General features: G+C 38.3%; 1 protein-coding gene across 4 annotated transcripts in view; it reads left to right on the forward strand.

Annotated features, from left to right (window-relative positions):
* The window catches only part of DISC1 (DISC1 scaffold protein), a 187,191-nt gene that overhangs the window by 129,909 nt on the left and 32,913 nt on the right, over positions 1–24,369 (forward strand). For all 4 annotated transcript variants that reach the window (XM_039707572.1, XM_039707571.1, XM_039707570.1 and 1 more), the window contains one exon: positions 15,489–15,549. In XM_039707572.1, coding sequence (XP_039563506.1) covers positions 15,489–15,549 — 61 coding nt within the window. The remainder of the gene's footprint in view (positions 1–15,488; positions 15,550–24,369) is intronic.

The following is a 24,369-nucleotide window of genomic DNA, read 5'->3' on the forward strand; positions in this document are numbered from 1 at the left end:
ATTGTAGCTATCCAAATGTCATGAAACTTCCCACAAAAAATATACTTTGACCAAAGATGCAATGCCAGAAATCAAAGTAGCTGTATTTTCCTATGCTGACATGCTCCATTTTGCTTTACTGAAGCAACACTCACTTCCTGCTGCTGATTGCAGTCATGTGCCCTGTTTAAATATCTTCTGGGGAAGACCAAGGAGAATGAAGTTATTAAAAATCTTCATTTCTCTGGGTTCATTTGAAATGAATCATTATTAAGCACTTGCGCCTCTCAACTTTTGGAAAGTGAGTATTTAATTGCTGTTACTCAAATGCATTTTCTTAGGGTATGATTCCCCTTTGGACATCTTTTTTCTTTAGATAATTTAGTTTTTAAAATGCTGAAAATGGGAATAATGCACAATTAAGAATAAGAGTTGCACCACTCATTAGGGAAATGATAGACTGACAGAATCATGTTAAACACAGAGGAAGCAGAGATAAGCTTTATTTCCCCACACTTGTTTGCCCTGACCCTTTGTGGATGCACCTAGAAGTCTGACAAAATTCAGGTACATTTGTGCATCTGCGTATGTTAAAAGGAAACTTGTAGTTGATATTTCAGTGTGGATATAGAAGGGCAGGATGACAGAAAATATTGTGGGTTTTTTTTCTTCTTCAGGAGAAAATATTTGAGAGTTTCTCTGCCTCTTTAATGGTTTTGAAAAGTGATGAAAGAAACATTAGCTATGAAGAGCCCAACAGAAAAGAACAGCAAATTGAAAAAAAAAGTTGTAATTGAAATAAGGAAAGAAAACAACTCATAAGGTGATTTGAAAAAAATTGGAGAATTCAAATTCAGCTGAATAGTCTTTTAAAAGGGAGAATTTTTTTCACAGTAGATGCTATTGAATCTTGCAGTAACACATTGCTTCACTGCCTCTGCAAATTCATTTGTGCTTGTAATCTAAGACTCCTAAGGTTAATCTGAGCTTTCCTGTGCTACTGAGTAGGTATACAATAAGCAGTCAATTGATTTGTGTTATTCTACCTAGTTTCAGAAGCACTTATTATACCAAATATCTTTTACTTTTCTGGGCACTCTAGCTCATCTCTCTTTGTTGCTGACTTGTCATGCAATAGTAAGCATCTTATAGTGCTTACTCTCCAAAATACATCTTTCATTTGTTTGTATTCTGACAACATATTCATTTTATTTCAATTTATGTATGCTTTCTGATCTTTCATGTGTTACTGTCTTCCATATAAAGCATTTTTTGCCCAGCTGAGTATTCAGTCCTTGCCAGCTATTTATAATTCACTAAAAGCCCATTTTCTCTTTCACACATCAGTTTGCATTGCAGCTAGGGTGGAATCTGGTATGTATTTGTTTGCTGTTTTCTCACTTAGGCAAATCCTTTCATTCTCACCACTTCCACCAGGAGGTTACAGCTATTTAGCTCGTCATGCACATGGACCCAAAAGTATTTTGTGGAGGTACTTAACTCAAAACATCCAAATTTGTTCCCCCGTATCTCTTTATTTATACCTTTCTACCCGGTCCTGTACATAACCCAGCAATTTCTTTCAGGCCTTGTGGGAAGTTTTGCTTAGTTCATTCAGCCCCTATAGATCCATTAGGCTGCAGCCTAATAAATTGAAGAATTATAAATATTAATGATTAAATACCCCTCTGTGTCCCAGGTCTAGAAATCTTCTTGTGTGAGGAATGACCATTTTTATACAGTTGATCATAAAGCTTGTCCACTGAATGACTTCTGTTGTGTAATCAGAAATCCCATTATTTATTTGGAGGTAAAATAATTTTGAAGTTGCCTAATTGCTATTTCAAGTATCTTTCTGCAGAGAATAATAATGTATTTTGTTTTAGCATTTACAGAATAAGCAGCCTTTCAAGGCAGTTACACTAAAATTTTAGAAGCTTAACCACAAAATGTTTTAAGGAATGAATCTTAAGATCATCTTTAGCCAGGCAGAGGTATTATCAGGCAGAGGTATATACTGTACTGATTTGGTGGCTTGATAAGACTGAACTGACTGTAGGATCTAGAACAATTAACAGACTTGACCAGAATAATATCCATTGGCCCTTCCATTCATTTTTTGGGTGGCACCTTCTGGCTTCATCTGTCTCATGAGGTATAGCTTCATTAGGGTACCTCTTTTCCTGTCATGTCTGCATGTTTCTGTTCCAGCAGTTTGTCCAAAGATGTAGCTTCTAAAGTTCATTAAGTTCATTAATTGCTTCCATATTTGTCTGTGTGTGCGTACATGTATGTTTGTCTGCCCTAAAAGTAAATAGCCCTACAAGTTGCTGCTGGGAATGTTTGCCTTAATGTGTTGAGGGCCTCCTTTCATTATTAAACTGTGATTTTTTTTAGTCTCTGGCTGTGGTTTGGGATTGTTTTCTTGGAGGAAACTGAGTATCTTTTGTGCGTTAGTTGCATTTTTATGTAAGCAATATATTCTATGTTAAATTCACACATCCTCCAAATCTTCCTCATACTCACCTGCTCTTTTAATTTGGATGGGAAAATGTCTCTGTGGGGTTCTGAGGATTTCCACACCTCCTGGGAGTTAATTTTACCCCCTCTTTAGAACAGGTCAATAGAACTTATCAGGCATCAGGGTCACTGGCATCAGGCTACACTGCTGTGAGCTGAGGCATTCTGGTTTCTCCCAGAAGTGAAACCAGACATCTTTTCAGAGGCACTCTGCTGAAAAGAGGATTTCCTAGAATTTTAATCATACCCCTTCTGTTTTCACCCAAAATACTGTACTTTGGAGCTGTGCTAATTGACCTGATGTTCTGGTTTTAGATTCATGGTAGTAACCCTCAGAGCTAATTTACACAATGTGCTTTGAACTGAACTTGGTAATGCAAATATAATGTCCTATTAGCAAACTGTGAATGGTTCCTACTGGGATTTGTACAATGATTCTGAGTTCATTATTACTGTCATTCAATAGTGTGGATGAGTAGAGGAAAAATAATTAAACAAAGTAGTACTTTAAATCCCAGAAGGAATGTAAAATCAACAAAGTTGAAAACCCAGAAGTCTTAACTTGTGTTTAATATATACACTCTGTGGAAAGGAAGGGGAAAGCAAGGGTGTGTGTTAAATACTCAGCGTAGCTGCCGAGCCTAATTGGATGGAAAAATTGATACCCAGTGAATAATGTATTTCCCCCAAATGATTCTGTATTTCTCCAAATTTTAGACTGATAATGTTACATGGAAAATGGCTTAAGAAGTATTTTCTTCTAATCCTCCTTTAAATATAAGTCATCTTCAAAAAGTGTTGCTTGGGGATTTAGCTGTGTGACTCCTGCTGATATCCCTGGAAGTTTCACAGCTAAAATGCACAAACAGCACTTTGAAAAAGCCTCTTGCAATCCAACACTGTGGAAGCATTTGCTGTGTGAGCATTTCTCATTTCTACAACTTGACCTGGTGTTAGCAGCAAAATCTATGGGGGACCTTAAAGTTGGGAAAATGTTGAATGTTCCTCAACTTTGCCTAAACAAGTCTACTTCTATTAGATGGTGGGCAATTTGTCCCAACATTTATAATTGAATTGTGAGGGAAGAGGATGGAAAAACCAATCTAATTGTTCAACTGACGTATTAGTCAGTCAGCCAGGCAGGAGGCAGCAGCTCTATTGAAAAATTATTCTCCAGTGTGGTGAACTGTACCACTCGGCTCTACTCACACTTGAACAGAGTGCCCTAGGAAATTGGCTGCAATCTGCTCATCTGCTGCAGACCACTGGAGTTTCCCTTGGGCTCAGTTCTTCAGCAGCACCTTTCAACCTGCTCTTCATCATGACTTTTTTCCCTGATTTGACTCCCTCCACTTCTCTTTTCTCCAGTGGTTTCTGGGCAGACTGTCTCTCTTAAGTTCTTAACTGTCCAATAATTAGACTGGATATCTGAGCAGGAAACCTGAGTCGTCTTCTCTATTTTCAGCTGTGAGACTCACAGAAAATTTCATTCATTTGGTGTCACAGCCCAGGTTTGTTGTGGTCCAGCCAGTGGACAATTCCGTCTGCCTGTCCACCTTTTCCATGAAGGAGTGGTGAGAAATGGGTGGGTGTTGTCTGTAGAGCTGAATAGTTTGTCCTGAGAGTGTCCAGAAGTTACTGCTGCACTTGCACCTTAGTGAGAAGATTAAGAGAGGAGGTGCAGTTCTAATCCTAACGTTGGACATTTTGGAATAGCCTCATAATGCTGTTCTTGCTGCAAGTTTTGGGATGTTCTGAAGATATGGACCTTGATTTTTGCCAGAGTTGGATTTCTGGCCCATGTATTCAAAACCTAGGAAATTAAAATTTCTTTTTCAAAGAAAATAATTGAAAAATAATTTAGGTCATAAAGATTACATCATCTAAGCATTTGAAATCATACCTAAAGAACATTTGCTATTAGAAAATGTTCAATTAAGCTATTATAGAAGAGTCTACATCAGCTATTGGGAAGTTGTTTCAACATCACCAGAATGACCAGTAAAGTGTTCACAAACTGCTGTCTCAGGAATCCTTATTAGTACTTATTTGTACTTAAAAGTTTTCTTTTCTAGAAGTGGCTTAAACACTGCAAGTTTGGTACAGAGAGCAAAACCAGGAGTAAAATTCCCCGAGGTATTGAATGATTTACAGCTTAAGTGAAAGAGCAAAGTTGACAAAATCTGAAAAAGAGGAATTTGAAAGGCAGAGTAGAAACCAAAACGAACGGAGGAGAAAATGACACAAACAGCATAGACTTAGGAGTCAGAGAGGGAGACAGCTTGGGTCATATGGCAAATAAAATGTATGAGAAAGAAACTCATAGTCTAAAGTCAAGAAAGAGTGTCAGTTTCAAGAGAAATTTCTATTTTCAGGGAATTTTTTTAAAGGGCCACTGCATTAGAGCATTCTGCTGCTTTGAAGAATGAGTTCATTCATCCTACTTACAATATAGCAATGCAGAGACTCAATATGAAGGGTAAGACCTTTAATTTCTTTCCTTTATGGACATTACAGAAACAGAGGTCTTAGGGTTTAATTCAAACAAAATATTTTCTATTAATGCTGAAACTGTCTGCTTCAATCTAGAAAGAGATTTTGAATAGTAATAAGGCTGCTTTTTTCATCATCTTTCTAAGCTAAATATGAATTCTCTCTTAAAAAACAAAAACAAAAGGCTACAGGGAGCTCAAATATTTTATAGTTTATCCAGATAAGGGGAAGATGTAGATTTATGCCTGGCTCTGGCGACCAAAGAGGGTATTGAAGAAAAAAAGAAAGCATGGTAACATCAGTGAAGATTACATGGTAATCTGAAATATGCTAGTGTTTGTCTTCCATTGGAATGTCATTGGAATCCCTTTTTTACTATGCAGTGTAAAGAGGTGTGTACAACTAATTTATAAAGTGCACTTTATCACCCTGTGTGAAATCTTGTGCCTTTGTTTGTGACCACCTTAGCTTAGAGATATTAAAGCTGTTGTTTTCAAGAGCTCTACTGCAGTAGAGTTTTGCACTAGGAAGTTAATAAGAAAACTAGCAAAGAATTTACAGTGTAAACAACATTTTGAAGTCAGCCAATTAAATTAATGATCCTGTCTTGAAAGCAGTTCAAAAAAACATCTGTCCACTCAACAGTGTGCCCTTGTGTCTGTGACTCTGCCCTTTTGGGTGCTCAGGATTAGTAGAATCACTTAGCGCACGTACGTTCTTGTAGGTACATCTGTTTTGCTCAGCTGCAGTAATTCTCCCACTTACATTGTGTAAATCTCTGCCCCAGCTTTGTGTGTAAGGAGCAGAGAGGCTTTTAAGGCATCACTGCATGTTCATGGTCAAAAGCATCATGTTTACATTGCTATGTCAGGCATAGCCAAATATTACTTGTGCGTTTAATGAAACTCATATGCCGTTATGTGCAGGTTGCATAATGTCAGGAGGAAGCAGCTAGGGCAAAGATTATTAGGGATTAAGGAAAGTGATATATTAAAGCTCTCTTGTCTCTGAAATGACTGCAGACCAGGCTCTGCTCAACCTCTCTGCTGAGCATTTTTTCTTGTTTGGAAGCCCTGTAATTGCATTGCAGAAAGGGTGGCTAGTACAGCCAACAGTGGTCAAATAGTTTACAAAGAGTTTCTGAAAAGTTCCGTGTATGTAGGACACTGCTTCTCTGTATCATGGTCTCATTGTCAGCTATTTTCTAAAAAAGAAATTGCTGCTTCTCTGAAGTTTCAAGACCTGTTCTAGATCCTTGGAGGGAACAGCAGCACAAAAAATGTAAGCTATTGCTATTTGCAGATATCATTTGTAAGCCTTGGTACAGGAAGTCTCTGCTTTATTTGATGTCATTTCAAGGTTGTTAAAAAATAGTTTGGAATTCTGAATATTCTTTCTCATCACTGTTGCAATTTGTACTACTTCTAACCTTCAGTACATGCCTTTAAGCTCCACTTTGCTGTCTAAAATTATCTGAAGGACTGATGTCTTAGTAGCAATTTGTTTAGCTATGAAGGTATTTGTGATTTTCCTTTGTCAGTGATAGCACTGGCTTTTTAAACACTTTACCCCCACTTTTTTGTTGCTTTTCAAAGCTCTTATGCTTGTATGCTGCTCTCCCTTTAATCTCTTTTAGTAACCAGTGAGATTATACAGCAGCGTTTGGCGGCAAATTCCATTTCTCTAAGTTTTTTTCTGTGTTGCAATGATGTGGTTTTCTTCTACGAAGAAGTTTTGAAGACAGTTTCTGCAATAATTAATTGTATTTGTTGAAGTACAAATATATTTTATCCTCTGATTTAGGGTTGTGTCTCTCTGTAGGAGCCTGGGTTCTTGCTAATTTGTATGGCCTGACAAGCAAGCATGTTGAGATAGGAAAAGAATAATCAGCAGCATTTAAGACTAGCATGAAATTTTGCAGAGTCCTTTTAGAAAAAAAAATTCTGGAGAGGTTAGAGTGAGAAAAATCTTTGTTCATCTTTCCTTTGTGACCTTAAATTGAAAAGCCAAAGTGGGTTAGTAATTGAATATGATTTTTTAGTTGCAATTTAGGTACTAAAGCACTAGGTGTAAGACTGCATACGTGGAAGTTCAGCAGAACAGCCGCCTGAAACCAGTTTCTGTGTCTTTTAGAAGCCTTGATGTTGTTGAATGGCTGTGACATGTCCCGTGGTCTGTGGATCATCCATATTAGCTGTAAAGTATCCTCTTAAGCCAAAAATTGAATTGTGATTTCACTTGTTTTATAGTTTGTCTGTCAGACAAAAATGTTTGACCTGTTCCTGCCTTTCATAACACAGGCATTAGGTGTTGTCAGTAATTGTCATGGAGCTTAGCCTATGCACAAAGCCTTAATTGTTCTCTGTTGTTTGTCTTGGATATCTGTATAAAGGGCTCATTCTGGGTCTTTTTATCTTATCTAACAGTGTTAAAATAAATCTTACTTCCAGGAAAAACTTGTGGCAATTCAAGTAACGAATTTGAACTCTTCTGGTGCCTTTGCACATGTTGAGTCTGGTTGCCTTGTTCGGGTGAGTAATGATTTCCAGATGATGTCTTGTGACTGCTGACAATCTACAGAGGACAAGCTGGACACATGGCTCTCCTTGATGTTCAGGCTTTGCTTTGTGAGGAGAAAGGAAAAAAGGAAATTTTTTTTTGTTGTTGGAGCAGGGAGGCTGAACAGATGGTCAGCAGAGGATTGAAATAATAGGTGGCAAACAGGCAGAGAGGAGAACCAGGTAGAAGAAAATGTAAGCAGATTGCTCTCTGATACCTCTGCCTTCCCCTTCATTCCTCTCCAGTTGCTTAGTAAAGAATGCAAGAGAAATAAGAATAGAAAGTGAAAAGAAACTTTTCTCATGGGTTTTGGAAAATAGGTGATACTTTCAATACGTTACTAAGTTGTGTAACAAAGTGTAAACAACTGGCAGCTTCAGAGATTTAGATTCTGGCAGCTGCAGAGAAGCAAGGAAAACATGATGGTCCTATCCATGTGTTGGAATGGGAGAGGAAAGCTCAACCTTCACTTTCCCTTAGGAGAGTTCAGGAGACTTCATCCCCCGACGATGTTATCGGTGAAGATCTCCAACGTTTTTCCAGAAGTACTACTATAGAGTCACTCTGGAGCTAGAAATTGTGCATGAATCCATGTCCTTTAAATAAAGTTAAACCTGTCTGCAATGAAGAAAGCCTTTCTGGGGCAAGTTGGCTTATTTATGTTAGCAGTGTAAAGGAGAATTGGGGTTGAGCTGATTTCCCTGAAATGAGAATGTTGTCATCCAGTACCAAACACATGAAGTAGGAATGGTTTTCTCCCTGGTTTTCTGTAGCCAATTTAAAATTCCACTTAGTGCGCTCCAATCATTTGTAGCTTTTGAATCATTTGTGAAAAAGTAACCGAACCTGTGATATGGGATGTGCACCTAGCCTGTGGTTACTACAGAGGTGGTACATGCAGGGGAGAAATTGGAAGGCCAGGAGGCTGCTTCCAGACCAGGGGCTGCACAGGTGGGTGGTCTGGTGCTGTTTGCTTTGTGACTCTCCCTACTCTTTATATAGTCTCTTAAAGTACCAAGGCAAATCTTTTTTCATGTTGTTATGAGCTCTGGTGACTGCTGGGCCTACTGCCCCTTCAGTTTAAAATCAGTATGTTTGCTTTGATACTGTGTAATAGAACAATGCGTAAAATTTCAGCTGGTTTTTTTTTTTTAAGGTAAATTATTTACGAAAGTAATTTGTCTTTTTCTGCCTGCTGTCTCCCACATGTAGCATGGAAGGAATCCCTGTGTCAGGTTTGACAGATTTTGCAGAAATTTGAAAGAAACTCAGAAACCATGTGAAAGTATGGTAATTCTCTTGAATGTAGGCAATTTAATCATCACAGAACTTGAAGGGTCACCTGTCTCTTTGGATGAAAAGTACTGCATGCAACAAAGAAGGTTCAGGAGACAGATTCTGGGAATGTCTGTTTCTCAAATGTTCCTTTTTATGCAGGGTGGTTTTCCCCTGCTCCTTGTCACCTCTGCAAACCTTTTATGCCTTGCTCAAAGACAGAATTGTCAGTTGTTATAGGCAGAGCTGCTGGCATCTCCTGTCATTTCTCTTTGTAAGATCTATTTTCTGGTTTTTATTTCTTTGTTAAACTTCTGTTCATTCTGAGATTTTCCATAACTTATATTTGCCTTGACATCTAACTTGAGAGCAGAATGTGGCTTCTCTGTTAAAATCGGTATCTCCTGTATGTGATCTATGTTTAGTTGTAATTTTTTGCATCAAAGGTAAGGTGCCACTTACCTTATTGCATGCTCAAAATCATTGTTGCACTGAGGTCTACAAATTAAGCCATCTCTAAATATGCTGAGAACTTTGACACAAGCAGAAGGAGCATTTTCTTTGACTACTTCTGCTATGTGTAAAATACTACCATCTTTCCAAATGACCTGGAAAAACTTGGCCAAACTTGGCCTTTATGTGATCTCCTAAAGAGAGGAAGCTGTTTCCTCTGGACTTGAAGTGTCCACCCATTCCCAGCATGTCTGGAGGTTAGACTAGGCTTCCTCCTGTTCAGGATGTACCAACGTGCTGGGGAGAAATTGAACAGTAGACACTCTGTATCCACAGCTCCAAGGGGAACTTCCTGAGGAAGGCGAGTTGTTCACACTGTTTCAGTCTTTTCCTGTTTCAGGGCAGTATTACGGCCAAAATGCTGTGCTGTCCTGTGTTCTGCCAATTTTATATTTCTCTATTACTTGTCATAGATTTTTATTACTTCCCATATTTTTCCAGAGTTAGAGGGTATAAAGTGGAAATATTCTACCAAATTTTAAATGTGAGAGTGAGCAAAATATTTTAAGACAGTGATGCTCCAGATGGAATTTCTAGTTGTTTGCTTCTGTATGTCAGAAGTGCTGCCCTATGGTATCAGAGCAGTTGGTTGTCTCTTGCTGGAGAGGAAAGTGATGCTGATGAAAATCTTCACATGGATTCGTCCCTCTGAGAGCTCTGAAAGCAGTGGAGTGTCATTTGACAGCGGATCCCTGAAAGCCCCCTCTTCTCCTGTGGGATGGGGTTATGATAAGATCAACATTACTGAATCACCCAGCTGTTGTTGCAGACCCTTTCCCATCCAGAGGGACTGCGACGGTCTGGCAGCCCTGCTTGGTAAGCCCTGCTGCATTCACAGACCTCAGTCCCAACAGAACTACTGCTTCTGAGTGATTGCCAGTGCTATGCCACTGCAAAGCACAGTTTTCCATTTCTGTACCAGGACAGTATCCTATGCTCCAGGCCAGCTGCTTACTGAAGCAGGGAAAAACCTTGTGATTGAATCACAGAATCACAGAATTTCTAGGTTGGAAGGGACCTTTAAGGTCATCGAGTCCAACCCATGTTCTAACACCTCAACTAGGTCAGGGCACGAAGTGCCACATCCGGACTTTTTTTAAACACATCCAGGGATGGTGACTCCACCACCTCCCTGGGCAGATGATTCCAGTATTTGACCACTCTTTCTGTGAAAAACTTCCTCCTTAAGTCTAGCCTGTATCTCCCTTGGCGGAGCATGAGACTGTGTCCTCTTCTTCTGTCTGTTGTTGCCCGGAGAAAGAGACCGACCCCCAGCTCACCACAGCCACCCTTCAGGAAGTTGAAGAGAGTGATTGAGTTATGGAATCATCTCCAATTAGGCAGAGAGTATTTTCAACTCCATCAAGTAAGATTGGGTTGTGTCTTTAAACATTTGGCTTTCATTTCTTAGATGTTCAGTACAGATGTTTGTGTTTCCAGTTCACCTTTATGTAGTGTTTCTAATTGCAGAATAGCCAGTCCATTTGGATTCCCAAATTTTGGTCGTCTCATCTCTGGTGGCAGTAGTTTCCTCAGTTATTTTGTGCTGTTCTGCAATATTATTCAGAGGATTAGCACATTTCTTAGAACAAACCACAATTAATGGAAAAGACAGGTAATAACTATGTATCTCAGTATTTACTTCTTTACTGGGTGACAGGGAACCAGCATAGAATTTCATTTGCCTTTTTAAAGTATTTACACTTTTTAAATGAACCACTTATTTTTGTGCCTTTAATCCTGACCTTTTCTGTTCATTCTACTTGAGTTCCTTGAGAACAATGCATAGGAGAGTGGCCATTGTTCTTCACAGAGCTTGTTCTTTGAGATTTTCTCCTGTCTGTCTGCAGGATGCAAAATTTCTTACCATTCTGTAATCCAAAATCTTGTTACTGGGACTTGATAAATCGTCTTGACATGTAGTTGGGCAGCTAAGATGCCATCTCAAGTGTCACTCTTTTCAAGTGAACCTTTAAATATATCAAAGCCATTCTTCAGTTTTTCAGACCCCAACTTCACACATTAATGTAGTACATCTTTCATGACAGGAAAGATCTGGATGATTTGCATAGGATAATTTTCTGCTTTCATTTTGTCTTAGTATTAATAACAATTTTTACATTAAAAAAAAAGGATAGTGACAGGAGAAGCAACATGTCAGCCTTGTTCACACCTAATTCTGTCCTCAGATCAATGTGTATCTATGCAGTTTTAAAAATTTTTATTCCTAGATCCTTAAGTCAGGCAAAAATGTCATTGAAGCCAGTGGGAATTTTACTCTACCTAATATAATATTTGAGAAGGAACATTATGCTTGTGGATTGGAAAGGCTAATTTTGTAGGTATCAGGCTTGTCATGCAGGCAGGTAATGTCTGGCAGTTCTCTTTATGTTGCGTGTTGATGTAGGAGCTATTGCATCTCCTCCAACCTTTAATTTTGTGTAAAACTATGTGTCATTATTCATCCACACTGTCTATCCATAAAAAAAAAAAAAAAAAAAAAGAACAAGAAAAAGAAAAAAAGAAGAAATGATACCTTCTAGGATGGAAGGCAAAAACTTAAAAACTTTACTTCAGACTTTGTATCTCTTGGACTCGGTGAATGACTTGTCTGGTACAGAACTACTGATCTGTGAAAACTGCTGTGATATTGACTACTATTTTTTAAGACCCTTATTCAATTTTAAAGATTTATTCTTCTGAGTTGCCAACCATTTACATCTGGAGCATCCATATGAACACTGGGTTTGAGGTATCTCCAGTCAAATACTCAGGTTTTATAAAGTTTTAGAAAATATTGATCATAGAATCCAAATCTCATAGTCCATAGGTCTTTTTAAGTTCAGTTTTGAGGACCAAAGAATAAGAGACTGAAGAATAAAAGTAATGATACGCTTTTGTGTGCGGGCTTGAACAATCTCTGTAAGTAATGGAAATAGCATTACCCCACTGGGGCTCTTTTCAGATGAGAAATGACATGCAATGATATTTTAAAGGAATGCTATGTAGGTTAATTATTAAATGGTATCTATGCAGCTTCTAAAATGGCAGATTTGCATTCTGTAGCAATTAAAAGGCCACACAGGAGCTCACTGCTGCTTCTCAGTCCTGTCTGACCAGAACTGATTCCAAGACTGGACTTTGCTGCAGTAAGAAGAAAGGAAAAATTAAGACAAAATAAGGGAAAGAAATGCTGACTCACTTTTCTTCAATTAAGACTTCACAAGAGAAGTTTATTTTTAGTTGTAGCAAATAACCTGGTGTTCTGATCTTCTGCGAGTATTTATACTTCTTTATTTTAATAGAGAATTTATACTTCTTTATTTTAATAACTCCCCTCAAGGCCAATATAAGCCAAGCATGTAAATCCCAGGAGAACTGATGGAAAAAGGCAACCCCATTCACTTAAATGTAAAAATGAACCATTTGGCATGCAGAGAAGAATCTCATAAATTATTATTTCTTTTCTTTCTCTGTAATCTAGTACTTTCTTGGCCAGATTGAAAGCGCATACAGTTTTCTGTTTGCATTTTTTTGCTTTGAAGTGATGGTGAATAGATTGATTAAATTAGAACAAAAAATCTGCTAATCTGTTGCTTGTCTTCTATTTCAATGGATGATCTAAAAGGCTGAAAGTATTTGTTGCAGTGCTGTCTACAGTTTGTTGCAAGGGAAGTAACCTTAATCAGATTTTTAAGATATGTTTTCCTTCCAGCAAAATCTCCAGGTCACAGCTTTTCCAATTACATGGAGAAGAAGGCAAGGAGACAAAGCTAGTCTGGGGAGCTTTCTCTTTCAGCAGCAAAGTTTGCATTTCTTTTAATGTAGTTAAAATTTTTGACAGGAGAGAGTAGGGTTTAGTGATGTGAGGTGATTTCCAAATGAGTGTTAGCTTTTTGCTGACCTACTTTTGACTAGTGGTGTATTCTTGCCCATTACTTTTTGTCATTGAATAATGCTGATATATTAAGCTGTGTGCTTCAAGGGCATTGTAAAATTGCATGTAGGGGCAGGACTGAACTGTGAAAGTGCGAATTACTCTATCAGATCAAACCCAATTAAAAAGTGACAAGCACAGCAGGAGAAATTGAAAGCAAGGTTTATCTTTCATGTAACGTAAGAAGTCACTATATCGGTTAGAAACAAAGTGAGTGTGAAACAGATTCTCCACCTCTTCTCATCCCTCTCCAAAAATTAATAATATCTGCTGACTTTATTATCCGAAAGAATAAGCCTCTGAGTTGTAACAGCTCATGTTGAAGGACACTGTGACAATGGCAAGAGAAGGGAAGTACAGCATCCGAACACCTTGAAGCTATTTGCTATCAAAGCGTGCACTGGGCCTCAGGTCAGCACATTTGGGGGTTGATGGATAGGGAGTTTGCAAGAAGTGGTGGCCGTTTTTATAAAGCTGTAGTGTGTCATTAAAGAAAGACTTGCCATCTTGCAGGCTTTCCACAGTTCTACAGGAAGTGTAGGAATAAAAGCATGGTAAGGAAACTGTGAGCTTTTACTAAGTGCTGTAGTTGTTACAGAACTGCTGCAAGCTAGGGAAAGTTATTTAGTCTCCAGTGCCATTGCAGAAATCCTTATAAACCCTTTTGCATAACGTCCATCAGCACTCCTCTAATGAGTAATTGGGCCTGTGAATGTATAAACTAATGCAGTCATCTATGCACAATACAATATTGCAGAATCCTGCTTCCAGACTATTGGGGCTGTGGTGGGTTCGAGTTTTTTGATTGTTTCAGGTTTTTTTGTTGTTTGGTTGGTTTGTTTGTTTGCTGATCTAATAAACTTGTATATCAAGCAAAACAAAACAAACTATGAAAAAGTAAATCAGCCTTGCAAAATGTGTTCTATACTTGCCATTGCATTGCAGACAGCTTCAGTGATGTGTGACTGCTGTGTAACCTGGTGAACACCGCCTTCTGCAGACAGTCGATGTTACACTGACCCTGATGCTTGCTGCTAATGGTATTACCTCAGTGAACTCCTCTGTATGTGAACTTTAGCACAGCTGATTTGGCTAATGCCGAGTTTTCAGGCCAGGCTTTAGTGGGGGACATTCGAGTTTGTGAGGGAAAAAAATCCAACAAACATAGAAGGGGAAAGCACTTGTGTGTAAGCTGTGCTTGGAGCTGTCGTATTGTAAGGAAGGTGGGGGAGATGAGTGGGTAAACTCACAGGGTACCTGACCAATGTAGCATGTTTTCCCCATAAAAACAATGATGCTCTGTAGGATGCCTCTTCATATAAAATATGTTTGATGTACAATGAATTAAGACTTTAAAAGAGACCAAGTGATTTACAGTCCTACTGGACTTTGACTTTGCAAGCAGCTGTTAGGGAGGAGGGAAGAAAAGTTGTAATATTATGGAAATGGTTATTATCTAAAAGCCTCTATTTTCCTGGAAGAGGTTTGCTTTCTACCATTGATGGAGTAGCAGTGGTCATTCAAAAGAACAGCTTTGTTGTTGTGTGTTATGATAAGCGGTCTTTTGGAATGCCTTCTGGATGAAGTTGTAGGGACTCAGAGAATGTCTAGGTCTGAACTTTAAAAGCAAACAAACACACACACAACATTCCCCTCAAACACCAAACCACAAAAAACCTCAACATAAATTTCTTAACAATCTTGAGTGGTATTTCTTTTCATTCTATAGTGTTTTGGTTTTATCAGAGAAGTGAGAGACAAGATTGATAACAATTTAAAGGACTGTTGTGCATGGACTGATGCATTTGTTGGCTGGCTTACTTCTCCTAAAGATAAAGAGGAGTAATGGATACTGCATGGGTAATATTTCTTTTTTTGTGGGGATGATTTCTGTTAGCTGTCCTTGTCTGTGTTTTGTTTTGTCAAGAGGAAGCTTCTACATACTGTGTGTTTGTTAGTGTTTTCTGGCCCAACAAAAAGGTTAATGCATATGTCATGGATCTATTATTATAATATCGATACAAAAGACTTTGAAGAAAAGAGGGAGAAGACACCCACACTGCAATTTGAATGTGAAAAAGATTAATGAAATTCTTATTCCTAACTGACATGTGTAAAGTATGTGGGTAAGAGATGACTTGGTTTAAAAAAGGAAAATCCCCATGGAACTGTACAGATATATCATTAACTAATTTTGGCCTTTATTTTGCAGTGACCACTGTAAAAGAAAATGCTGAGAAGTACATGGAGATTCTGGAGGATAAACTGCATAGGTAAGGATGGTATCATGAAAACCTTTAAAATCTTTAAAATGCTTGTACACGCAGCACTGATATGCATAAAAGTGTTAAGGAACTGGCATTAGAATAATACCAAAAATAGTTCAAAGTAGGAAATGCTGTTTGTGTTAAGAGCTCTGTTCATGGCTGCTTTCAGCAGCCTGGCAATGGGTGCAGGTAAAAGAAAGAATCACTGTGTTCTCCAGTGCAAAGGGCTGCTCTTGAGCAGCAGTGGTCCAGCCTGAAGTATTTGGGATATGACAGCTGGGTGAAAAATCACCCTTCTGCTGCTATGCAAAAGCCAATACTGAGCAGGGCCAAGGAATCCCATAGCAGAGTTTTGGGCATCTTTAGCAAGTAATGACAGTCCATATAACAGTTTTGAAAAAATGCCAGTTTAGGGTATTCCAGAGAGCAAATACAAACCAAGACAAAAATAGAGATACTTTAAGAACTGAATCCTAAAGCAGAATTTACAGATTTTTATGCCTTTGTTTTTTTGAAACAAATGCTAACATTTCTACTTCCTTCTCTTGCTGTATGAAGAGGGCTCTGGGTGACCCCTCTGACTTTAGGATTCTCCTTGAAATATGGATAGCAAATATTACAGTGCTGTTGTAATGGAATCTTCTAGTGAGTGAACTTTGCCCTGAATGAGTGTATTTGTATTGAAAAAGGGTTTCATGGGTTCTAATTGGAGTTTGTGCCTTAATAAAATGTAATCCACCAAATAAGCACCACTTCTATTTCCATTACTGAGCAGATGTAGTTAATAAATTGTTGCCCTAGCAATTTTTTGTTGTATTGATAAAGAGAGGGTTCTATATATTTAGTTTTGCTCATTCATACTTTTGAATATAGAAATATTTATTTTATTCAACTCGTAAATTTAAAAGATATTCTGATCTGAATGAAAAATGATGGAAGCAGACCCAAAGATCAAGCTTTGTTTCTGTGTGCTGCTTAACCCTTTCTTAACATATTTATTCCATAATAATATTTTATTATTTATATACTTCGGTCTATAAGTTTAAGACAAGTCATAAGGACTTTGTGTGCTGTGTTTTTGAAAACCATACTCTTTATTAAAAAATAAAGTATAGTGACATATTTTGTTGCTTTAGAGTGTATGGATTTAATTGACATATCAGAAATTTACAAAAGGATGTAAATTTCTCTTTAAGTGTTAAATACTTAGAGAAGCTGTATGTTTGTTTCTCCTTCCAGAGGTTTATCATATAGAATTTGCAGGTCCCAGATGGTGAAGATTCAGTCCTGAACTTGTTTTCCAAGATGTGCAAATGGTATTAGTCTAAAAATAGTTCAAGTAATTAAGAGCTAAGAATTTGTTTGAATACTGATGGAAGGAGAAAATCTTTAATGCTTTTATGAGAAAGAAGTTTCCAAGACACTATGTCTTAAAAAATATTTTATTTTTATGCCATTTTTATTTTAGGTCATTACAGATATTTGGGGTTTTTTATAGGTTCTTTTTGGTTTCTTCAAGTAGTTAGCTACACCTGATTTACAGCTTGAGCAATAAAATAGAAAAGCAAGCAAGAGCCCCCGAGGCTTCTCCAAACCCTGCCCCTGCTTAGAGCAGTAACTTGAGAGAGTTTCTCTTTTTTGGTTTTCATATAGATGTTCAGATTACTCATTTGTATATATCATAAGCTAAAGAAAGAGTCTCTAAGGAAAGTTTAAAGAGTAAGTTTTAAGATTGCATTTTAGACAGAGATAGAATTTGCATCTAGCTCATGGATGCACTTTTGGGGAGGCTCTTGAAACCAAAAGAGGATCAAGTCTGGGTAGCATGAATTCAAATAAGCCTCTAAAGCTTTTCTCCAGATGAAACCTATAATTTTGCCAGGTAATGTTTCGAATAAAAACAGCCTAGATTGAGAACCCTTCAATTTAAGATACAGTTTCAAAGTAGAGCAGAACTCTTAGAAATGTCATGTTCAACCACTTTGTAACAGAAGGAAAAGGAAGTTAATGAAGAAATTTCTTAACAAAACAGGTTTAATGAAGATTCAAGTTTCAAAAAATCAATTTTGTCAGTTAATTTCCCTCCCCCCCTTCCCTTTTATTTTCTTAAGAAAAGTTTGGAATATATTCCTCTTGTCCTTTTTTTTTTTAATGTAGAGAGGGGAGGGGAACCTAGCTTATTTGCTGGAATACTTATTGGGGAGGTGGGGGTTTGGGTTTTTTTTTGGTTGGTTGGTTTTTGAAACAAATGCAATACTTTTCACTGTGATCTAAAAGATGCATCCATTGTTGGGTAGCTTAATAGAATATGTTATGGTACGAATGCTATTCTTTTGATAGCCTTGTATCTAAAGAAAAAATGGGAAAACATGCATTGACAAAAAATGGAAATATGTTCAGTAGCTGATAGTTTCACACCAAGGAAGGCAAAGCACCTACTAAGCATACAGATTACTTGACATTGTTTCTTCCTGATTTAAAATATAGGTTTTCTGATAATAGGTATATAGGTATAATATAGGTATATAGGTATATAGGTAAAATATAGGTATTCTGATAATGGACTGACAGTCACTGAAGACAGTATCCCCAAATAAAAGAATGAACAAATAGCATGTTTGATAATGCTGCTGGCTGTCTCTTTCCTAGTCACCACAGCATACATCAAGACATTCTTCAAGTTTATACATTAAATCATTGGCTGCCCTCTTGAGACTGTAAATACCATTGCTTACCTTCTGTTAGGAAACAGGAGATGTGCAAAAGTGGTGAGAGTTAGGATAATAAAAGTGAGTTCAGCAGAGACCTCTGTGTGAATATCTGAAGTACAAGAAGTTTTGTGTTGGTAACTTCAGCTCATCACTTGAACCATTTCGAAGGAATTGTACAGGAGAAGTTTACAGTAATTGCTCTAGCTCATTGAAATTCAGATGAGCATCTTCTCATGGGACCCTGGTTCTGCCACAGAAAGTGAGTTTTTTTTCATTTCACTTATTTCTACACCAAGTGAAGGCTTTGCTAGCACTTTCTATCATTACCATTAATAAAGTGGACTTCAACCATCCAACTCTTAAAAACTACCAAGTTCTGCCATAAGTGAGCTTTAATCATGTAAATGGGGGAGGGTCACAAACTGATCCTAGTCGAGAGTGCTGTAAAGCCATTAAAGATTTAATCTTGGGCTGTTAGTGCCTGTGTCTCATGTTACAGAAACTCTGATGTCTGCTATAGGGAAACTACTGTGCTAAGGCTACTGAGTAAGTCTTTCCAAAAGGTTTTCCCTCTTGTCTGTGGAGCAGAACAGGCATGCTTGGGAGTGCCAGATGGTCTGTGGTAATTTTGTGTAACCCGTGACCCCCCTTAGTTGTGCTGAGGGCTGTTCCAGCTGCTGGTAGTATCATAGCAGTGCACAGATAGGACTGAAATGTCATCTTTGCCTGCCTACCTCCAGGACTGTGTGTTTTCTGCTGTGCTTCCAAGAGACTTCACAGCGCCATCCCTTGCTGGATAGTGATCTGATCTTATTTTGCTTACCAACAGTTCTGCTGCTGGAGTGTTAAAATGCAGGTTAGACAAAATATTAGATCCTTCTAATGACTAATTTAGTTCCTTTCTTCTTCCCAGCTGGTCTAAGTCATACACAGCTGTGAGAACATTAGCTCCAAAATTCTGAGAAGCAGACACTTTATATGTGGTGATGCATTCCTTTATATCTCTTGGCCCACATGGTGATGACTTCTAAATCCCTTATCGTTGCTGCCTCAGGCTGGAAACAATTTTTTTGTACCAGCTGATGTAAAGATGACATTTCTTGAGCTGAGGGAATTTAATGTGATTGTACTGTTCTCCAAACCTCAAAAGATTATGCTGTGACTTCCATTCATCACAAAACCAGGGCTTTTAAGGGGCTTTTCCTAATTCCCAGATAGGAATCATGAAATTATTTTTGGGGAATAATATTGTTCAAGAATAGCTGGTGACAATTACACAAAGGGTTTTTATTGAGCTGTTTTCTGTGCTATCCTGCAAGAAAGGGAAAATGCATAAATATAACAAGATGCAATACTGCAGTGACTGTACTTTGTCATTGTTGAATGATACAGCACCAGGTAACTTTGCAAAAGTATGCAAAACCTTTCTTTAACTGACTCTGTTTTGCTGTTTGTCTTGGGTTTATTTTCTGTTCAACAATGTTTGTTTTCATATTAATGGTGCCTTTATTTTTACTCATGGATACACAGTAGGGAAAATGTCATGGAGTCTTACTCTGATGTAATGTGTGCTCATCTGCATGGCTCCTCGTTCACTGAGATCATAAGGTAGTTGGTGTGATAAAGGCACCTTGCATTTATTGAAGCAGCAGAAATCGAGCCCAAGGTCTGTTTTACCTGATCTCATGTGTGGTTTTTATTTTAGGGGTTTCAATCAAATGTCATTTGCCTAGTTCAGAACAAATGTGGCTGCAGCTTGATTGCTCAGACTGCTAGGACATGCACATATTCTCTATCAGAAACAAGGGTTTTGCATGCAGACAGTGCTTTTAATGCATTTGAGGATGTCATCTTCACCGAGATCCTGCCCCTTCAGGCAAGACATAAGATGTTCTGAGGGTCCCATACCATAAGAGGACAGGTCGGGATTAAATGCCACCACATCACCTTCTTGTTTACATGAAAATGAACAGTCTTAGAAATTACTGTCTTTCCTTATTATTCACTGTTACCCTACATACCACATGCCTCAGGTCTCCTTTATAAAATACTAAGTTTCAGAAATGGTTTTGGGAGCAGAGTTGGGTATGAATGCTCTGAATGGCACAGCACACTAAAAGGACAGTGTTTCACACTGCTGATGGTCTTAAAGGTGGTCTCAGAGCCCATCAAAAGGACTCTGTATCCTTGCAGATTTGTAGCTCTCTTTCTCTGTTGTTCCTGTATGTATGGAATATTTTGTGGTTTAATTTAACATTGATTATATAGGGATAGTTTTCCCAGCTGTGTTGTTTGCTTATGACTTCAGGCTGTTGTTTATGAGAGGTCCTTTTCTTCATGAAAAAATGCCCTTGGATGGCAGTGGAATCACTTGTGTTGCCTTCTGTTGCCACAAAGGACTGCAGGACTAGGCTTGGTGTGATTAAGTACTGAAAATTTGGAACATATTTAGAAATTGATGCTGCATTAAGTGAATATGTACATAAATTGTCAGATTCATAAATTTGGAAGGATTCTCTGCACTCTCCAGTGACATTTGAAGGTATTCTGCCTAATCGTGGCTTGCTGTTCTTTAGAGTAAAATAGTTTTCTCTCAACCATACTGTATAGTTTTGTCATACTGGTGGGTACACAAAAAGCCTTCAACCACTACCAAATAATTTCTCATGTTTCAGTAATGTGAAGAACACACTGCAGTGTCACCAAACCCTCATGGGAACAATCAAACACTTTACTTTGGACAATCCCTTCTCCTTGTTGTGAACAATGCAGCTGCTTTGTTTCAGTTACCTTATTTTTCTGTCTACATAATAGAGGCTGTCATGAAAACAGGACTATTGTTTCTTAAAGGCTCATATTTTCTTGATATTTTTTCCCAGCCTGAAAACATCAGCTCTTGTCATACTACTTACTTTGCTGGGGAAATGTTATGACATTACAAATCAAAGGATTATGACTTTTAGCCCTGTGACTGGTAAGAAGAAAATAGGAAGTTGTGAATAAAAGTAACATTTTAAAGATGTTTCTATAAGGGAGGGGAAATTTGGCAAGATCTCACTGATTGCTTGGTACTACTGTAGTGAGGGAAGTTTACTTGCCCAAAATACTCACAAATAAAAGGAGCTGTGAATCTTGAAAAGGCAATTGCTAAGTGTATTAGTTAATAATTTGCAGGTGATTTTTGGTTGCTATATTGCCCAGTCTTACTTGGGAGATGCATCCTCTTTTTTTAATAGTTTAGGAAAGTTTCACAGTGGTGAATCCAATTAACAAAGAAGAAAAATTTAAGTATTCTTTCTTGTTCTGTTTTCTCCTCTGCTTTAAACATCGTGCACTTTCTTTTTTGCTTTTGTTTAATTGCTCTGTCTTGTTGTTAACAATCTTAGAAAGGGGACTTTCTGATTCTCCCCCTGCTCTTCCCTTTATTGTGGCTCCTCTGTCTTCCTTCCTTAGACTTGTCTCATTTCCACTTTGTGTATTTTATTCTTCCCTTTGTTTTATTTCCAACTTTATCCCTTTGGACACCTATTTTTGCCTATCTCTTTTGTGTTTCGTAGAGCAGGGGGAAGTTGGATAGTGGGAATATAATAAAGCACTTTCTTCACAGAAACCCTGTTTTCACCTTTAAAACACATTAGATTACTTTTCAAGCTGTCGTATTCTGCATGACCACAGTGCAGGTTCTCACCAAATATGCTTATTGTCGTCACAATCACTTGCAATATATTTGAAAATGTTTGCAGTTTCCTGACAAAGTATAGCATCTTGGAAGCTCTTAGTAAATTTAAATAATGTCAGAAGAAATTTGATGGTACTGCTTCACAGAAGTGGATTAGCCTAGATTAACTGGGTCTGGAGGAAAGGGGGGAATCTTCACTATGTTTTTCATTTCTGCTTGTGGAAAGTGTAGCTAATGCCTACAGGGCATGGGAAAGAAAATCGTTTCTATAGAAGTGCAACAGATAAGAGTTTCTAATCATGTTTCTGCAGCACAATGTGTGTTTTATCATCAATGTTATCTGGTGCCATGTGCTAGTGGAGATCCTTTGATAAACTCATGTCTGTGCCAGGGTGGAACTCTCTGTTCCCAGCCTTGAACTTGTCTCTCAGCCCTGGCAGAACTAATACCTATCCACAGATGAAATGCACGTTGCACAAGCAGTAAAAATGGAGGGCAAAGACTGCAATCTGCTTCCTGCACCAAGTGAGAAAAGATGTTTTAAAAAAACCCCAAACAAAGCAAAAGCCAAACTGAAAACCACCCCCAGTACCATTTCTGTCTGTGGCAACTGCAAGATAGGAGATAATTGCATTGATGGAACCCACCATGCCTTTTGTGTCAGTAGCAGGAATCTTCTGAATTTGCAGTGATAAAATTAATTTTTTGCTACAAGAGGAGGAGAATGTTGTTTTATATCCTAAGGAACATCTGCTGGTTTAAGGTGTGGAGGGAGATTTTTGAGATAGGTAGGCTTTTGGACCCCACAGTACTCTGAGGGAAGAGGACATAGCACAAAACTTGCCTTTTCTCTTTAAGTCCTAGTAGACAATTATTATTGCACCAATGTATATGTGTTACATATAACATGTTTTAAAGACTGGCTTCTATATGACATGATAAGATGTAAAGAAGGGCACAAGAATTAAGAACCCAGAAATTGTTATTGTCCTTTTTTTTTTGTATTTTGCCTGTTCAGAGATGCTGGGTCACAAATACTGATTTTTAATTGGGAGGTGAGGGAACTGTGGCACGTGACCATACTGTTTGATAAGAAGTAGCAGAAAGTTCTGTTCTTTTTAGCTATTTTCAGCATTGAAACTAGATCTTTTTAGGAAAAAAAAAAAAGAAAAAAAAGATAAGGTCAGATTTGAGGCCAGTTTCCAGTGCCTCAGAGCTTTAGGAAAAAAACAAAGCACATGGTTGAACAGCCTTTACTAACTCCCTGTCCATATTAATTCAGGTTTCGTCCAGGGCTTTTTCCAAGTTACTGAATTAACATCAGTAGTTAGTGTGCAACATTGTCAAAGACAAGATGACAGGGGATTTTGCTGCTTATTCATGGAAAATCTTACCCTTTTTTCCTCTAGGCTCTTTGTCTTCCATTCATTTTGTTCTTAGCATAGCAAAAATTGTCAGAGGGCAAGGCATCTCCCCTTCTAAAAACAGAAAGTATTGCCCTTGCTTGAAAAGGAAATATGATGACAGTTCACAGCCTCTCTCTGGTTCACAACTGTGCATTTTGTTAGGATTTCTTTTATTCTGTATGCCCTTTTCTTATGCTGCATTGTTCTGGTGCTGGTCAGTGGTGCCTGCAAAGCTGCAGCTCACCACTTTGCTGAAATTCATTACTGTCAGAGTCTCTGAGTTTAACCCCAGGCAACAGCCAAGCCCAACTGACCCCTCGCTCACTCCCCCTGCAGCGGGATCAGGGCAGGAACAGGAAAGGTAGAAGTGAGAAAGCTCATGGGTTGACATAAAGACAGTTTAATGGAGAAAATGAAGGCCACACCCACAAGTAAAGCAAAACAAGGAATTAATTCACCATTTCCCAAGGGCAGGCAGGTGTTCAGCCACTCCCAGGAGAGCAGGGCCCCCTCACACAGAGCAGTTACTTGGGAAGAGAAATACCACCAATCCAAACATGGCCCACTTCCTCCTTCTTCCCCCGTTTGCATATACAGCATGATGTTATATGGTCTGGAATATTCCTTTTGTCAGCCTGGCCACTTGTCCCAGCTGAGTCTTCTCCCACCTTCCCTGCACGCCTAGCTTCCTTGCCAGTGTGGCATTATCAAAAGCAGAAAAGGGTTTGGCTCTGTGTAAGCCCTGCTCAGCAATAACTAAAACATCTCTGTATTATCAACCCTGTGTTCAGCACAAATCCAAAACACTGCCCCATACTGGCCACTGTGAAGAAAATTACTTCAGCTAAAACCAGCACACACAGTTGTCCTCTCTGTTGCAAACTCTTGTCTCATTAAGAGTAAGTAATTCTTATTACTTTGCTGCTTTGGTGTGCTGAGATTTCTCTGTTTTGGAGCAAAAGTAAATTTTTTCTCATCTTTTTCCCTAATCTCCTGTGCTCTTCTTGCTTGAACTATATGAATTTTATGA

The sequence above is a fragment of the Passer montanus genome, unplaced genomic scaffold (assembly GCF_014805655.1).
Source record: "Passer montanus isolate IOZ18808 unplaced genomic scaffold, ASM1480565v1 scaffold2, whole genome shotgun sequence".
Classification (NCBI taxonomy): Eukaryota; Metazoa; Chordata; class Aves; order Passeriformes; family Passeridae; genus Passer; species Passer montanus.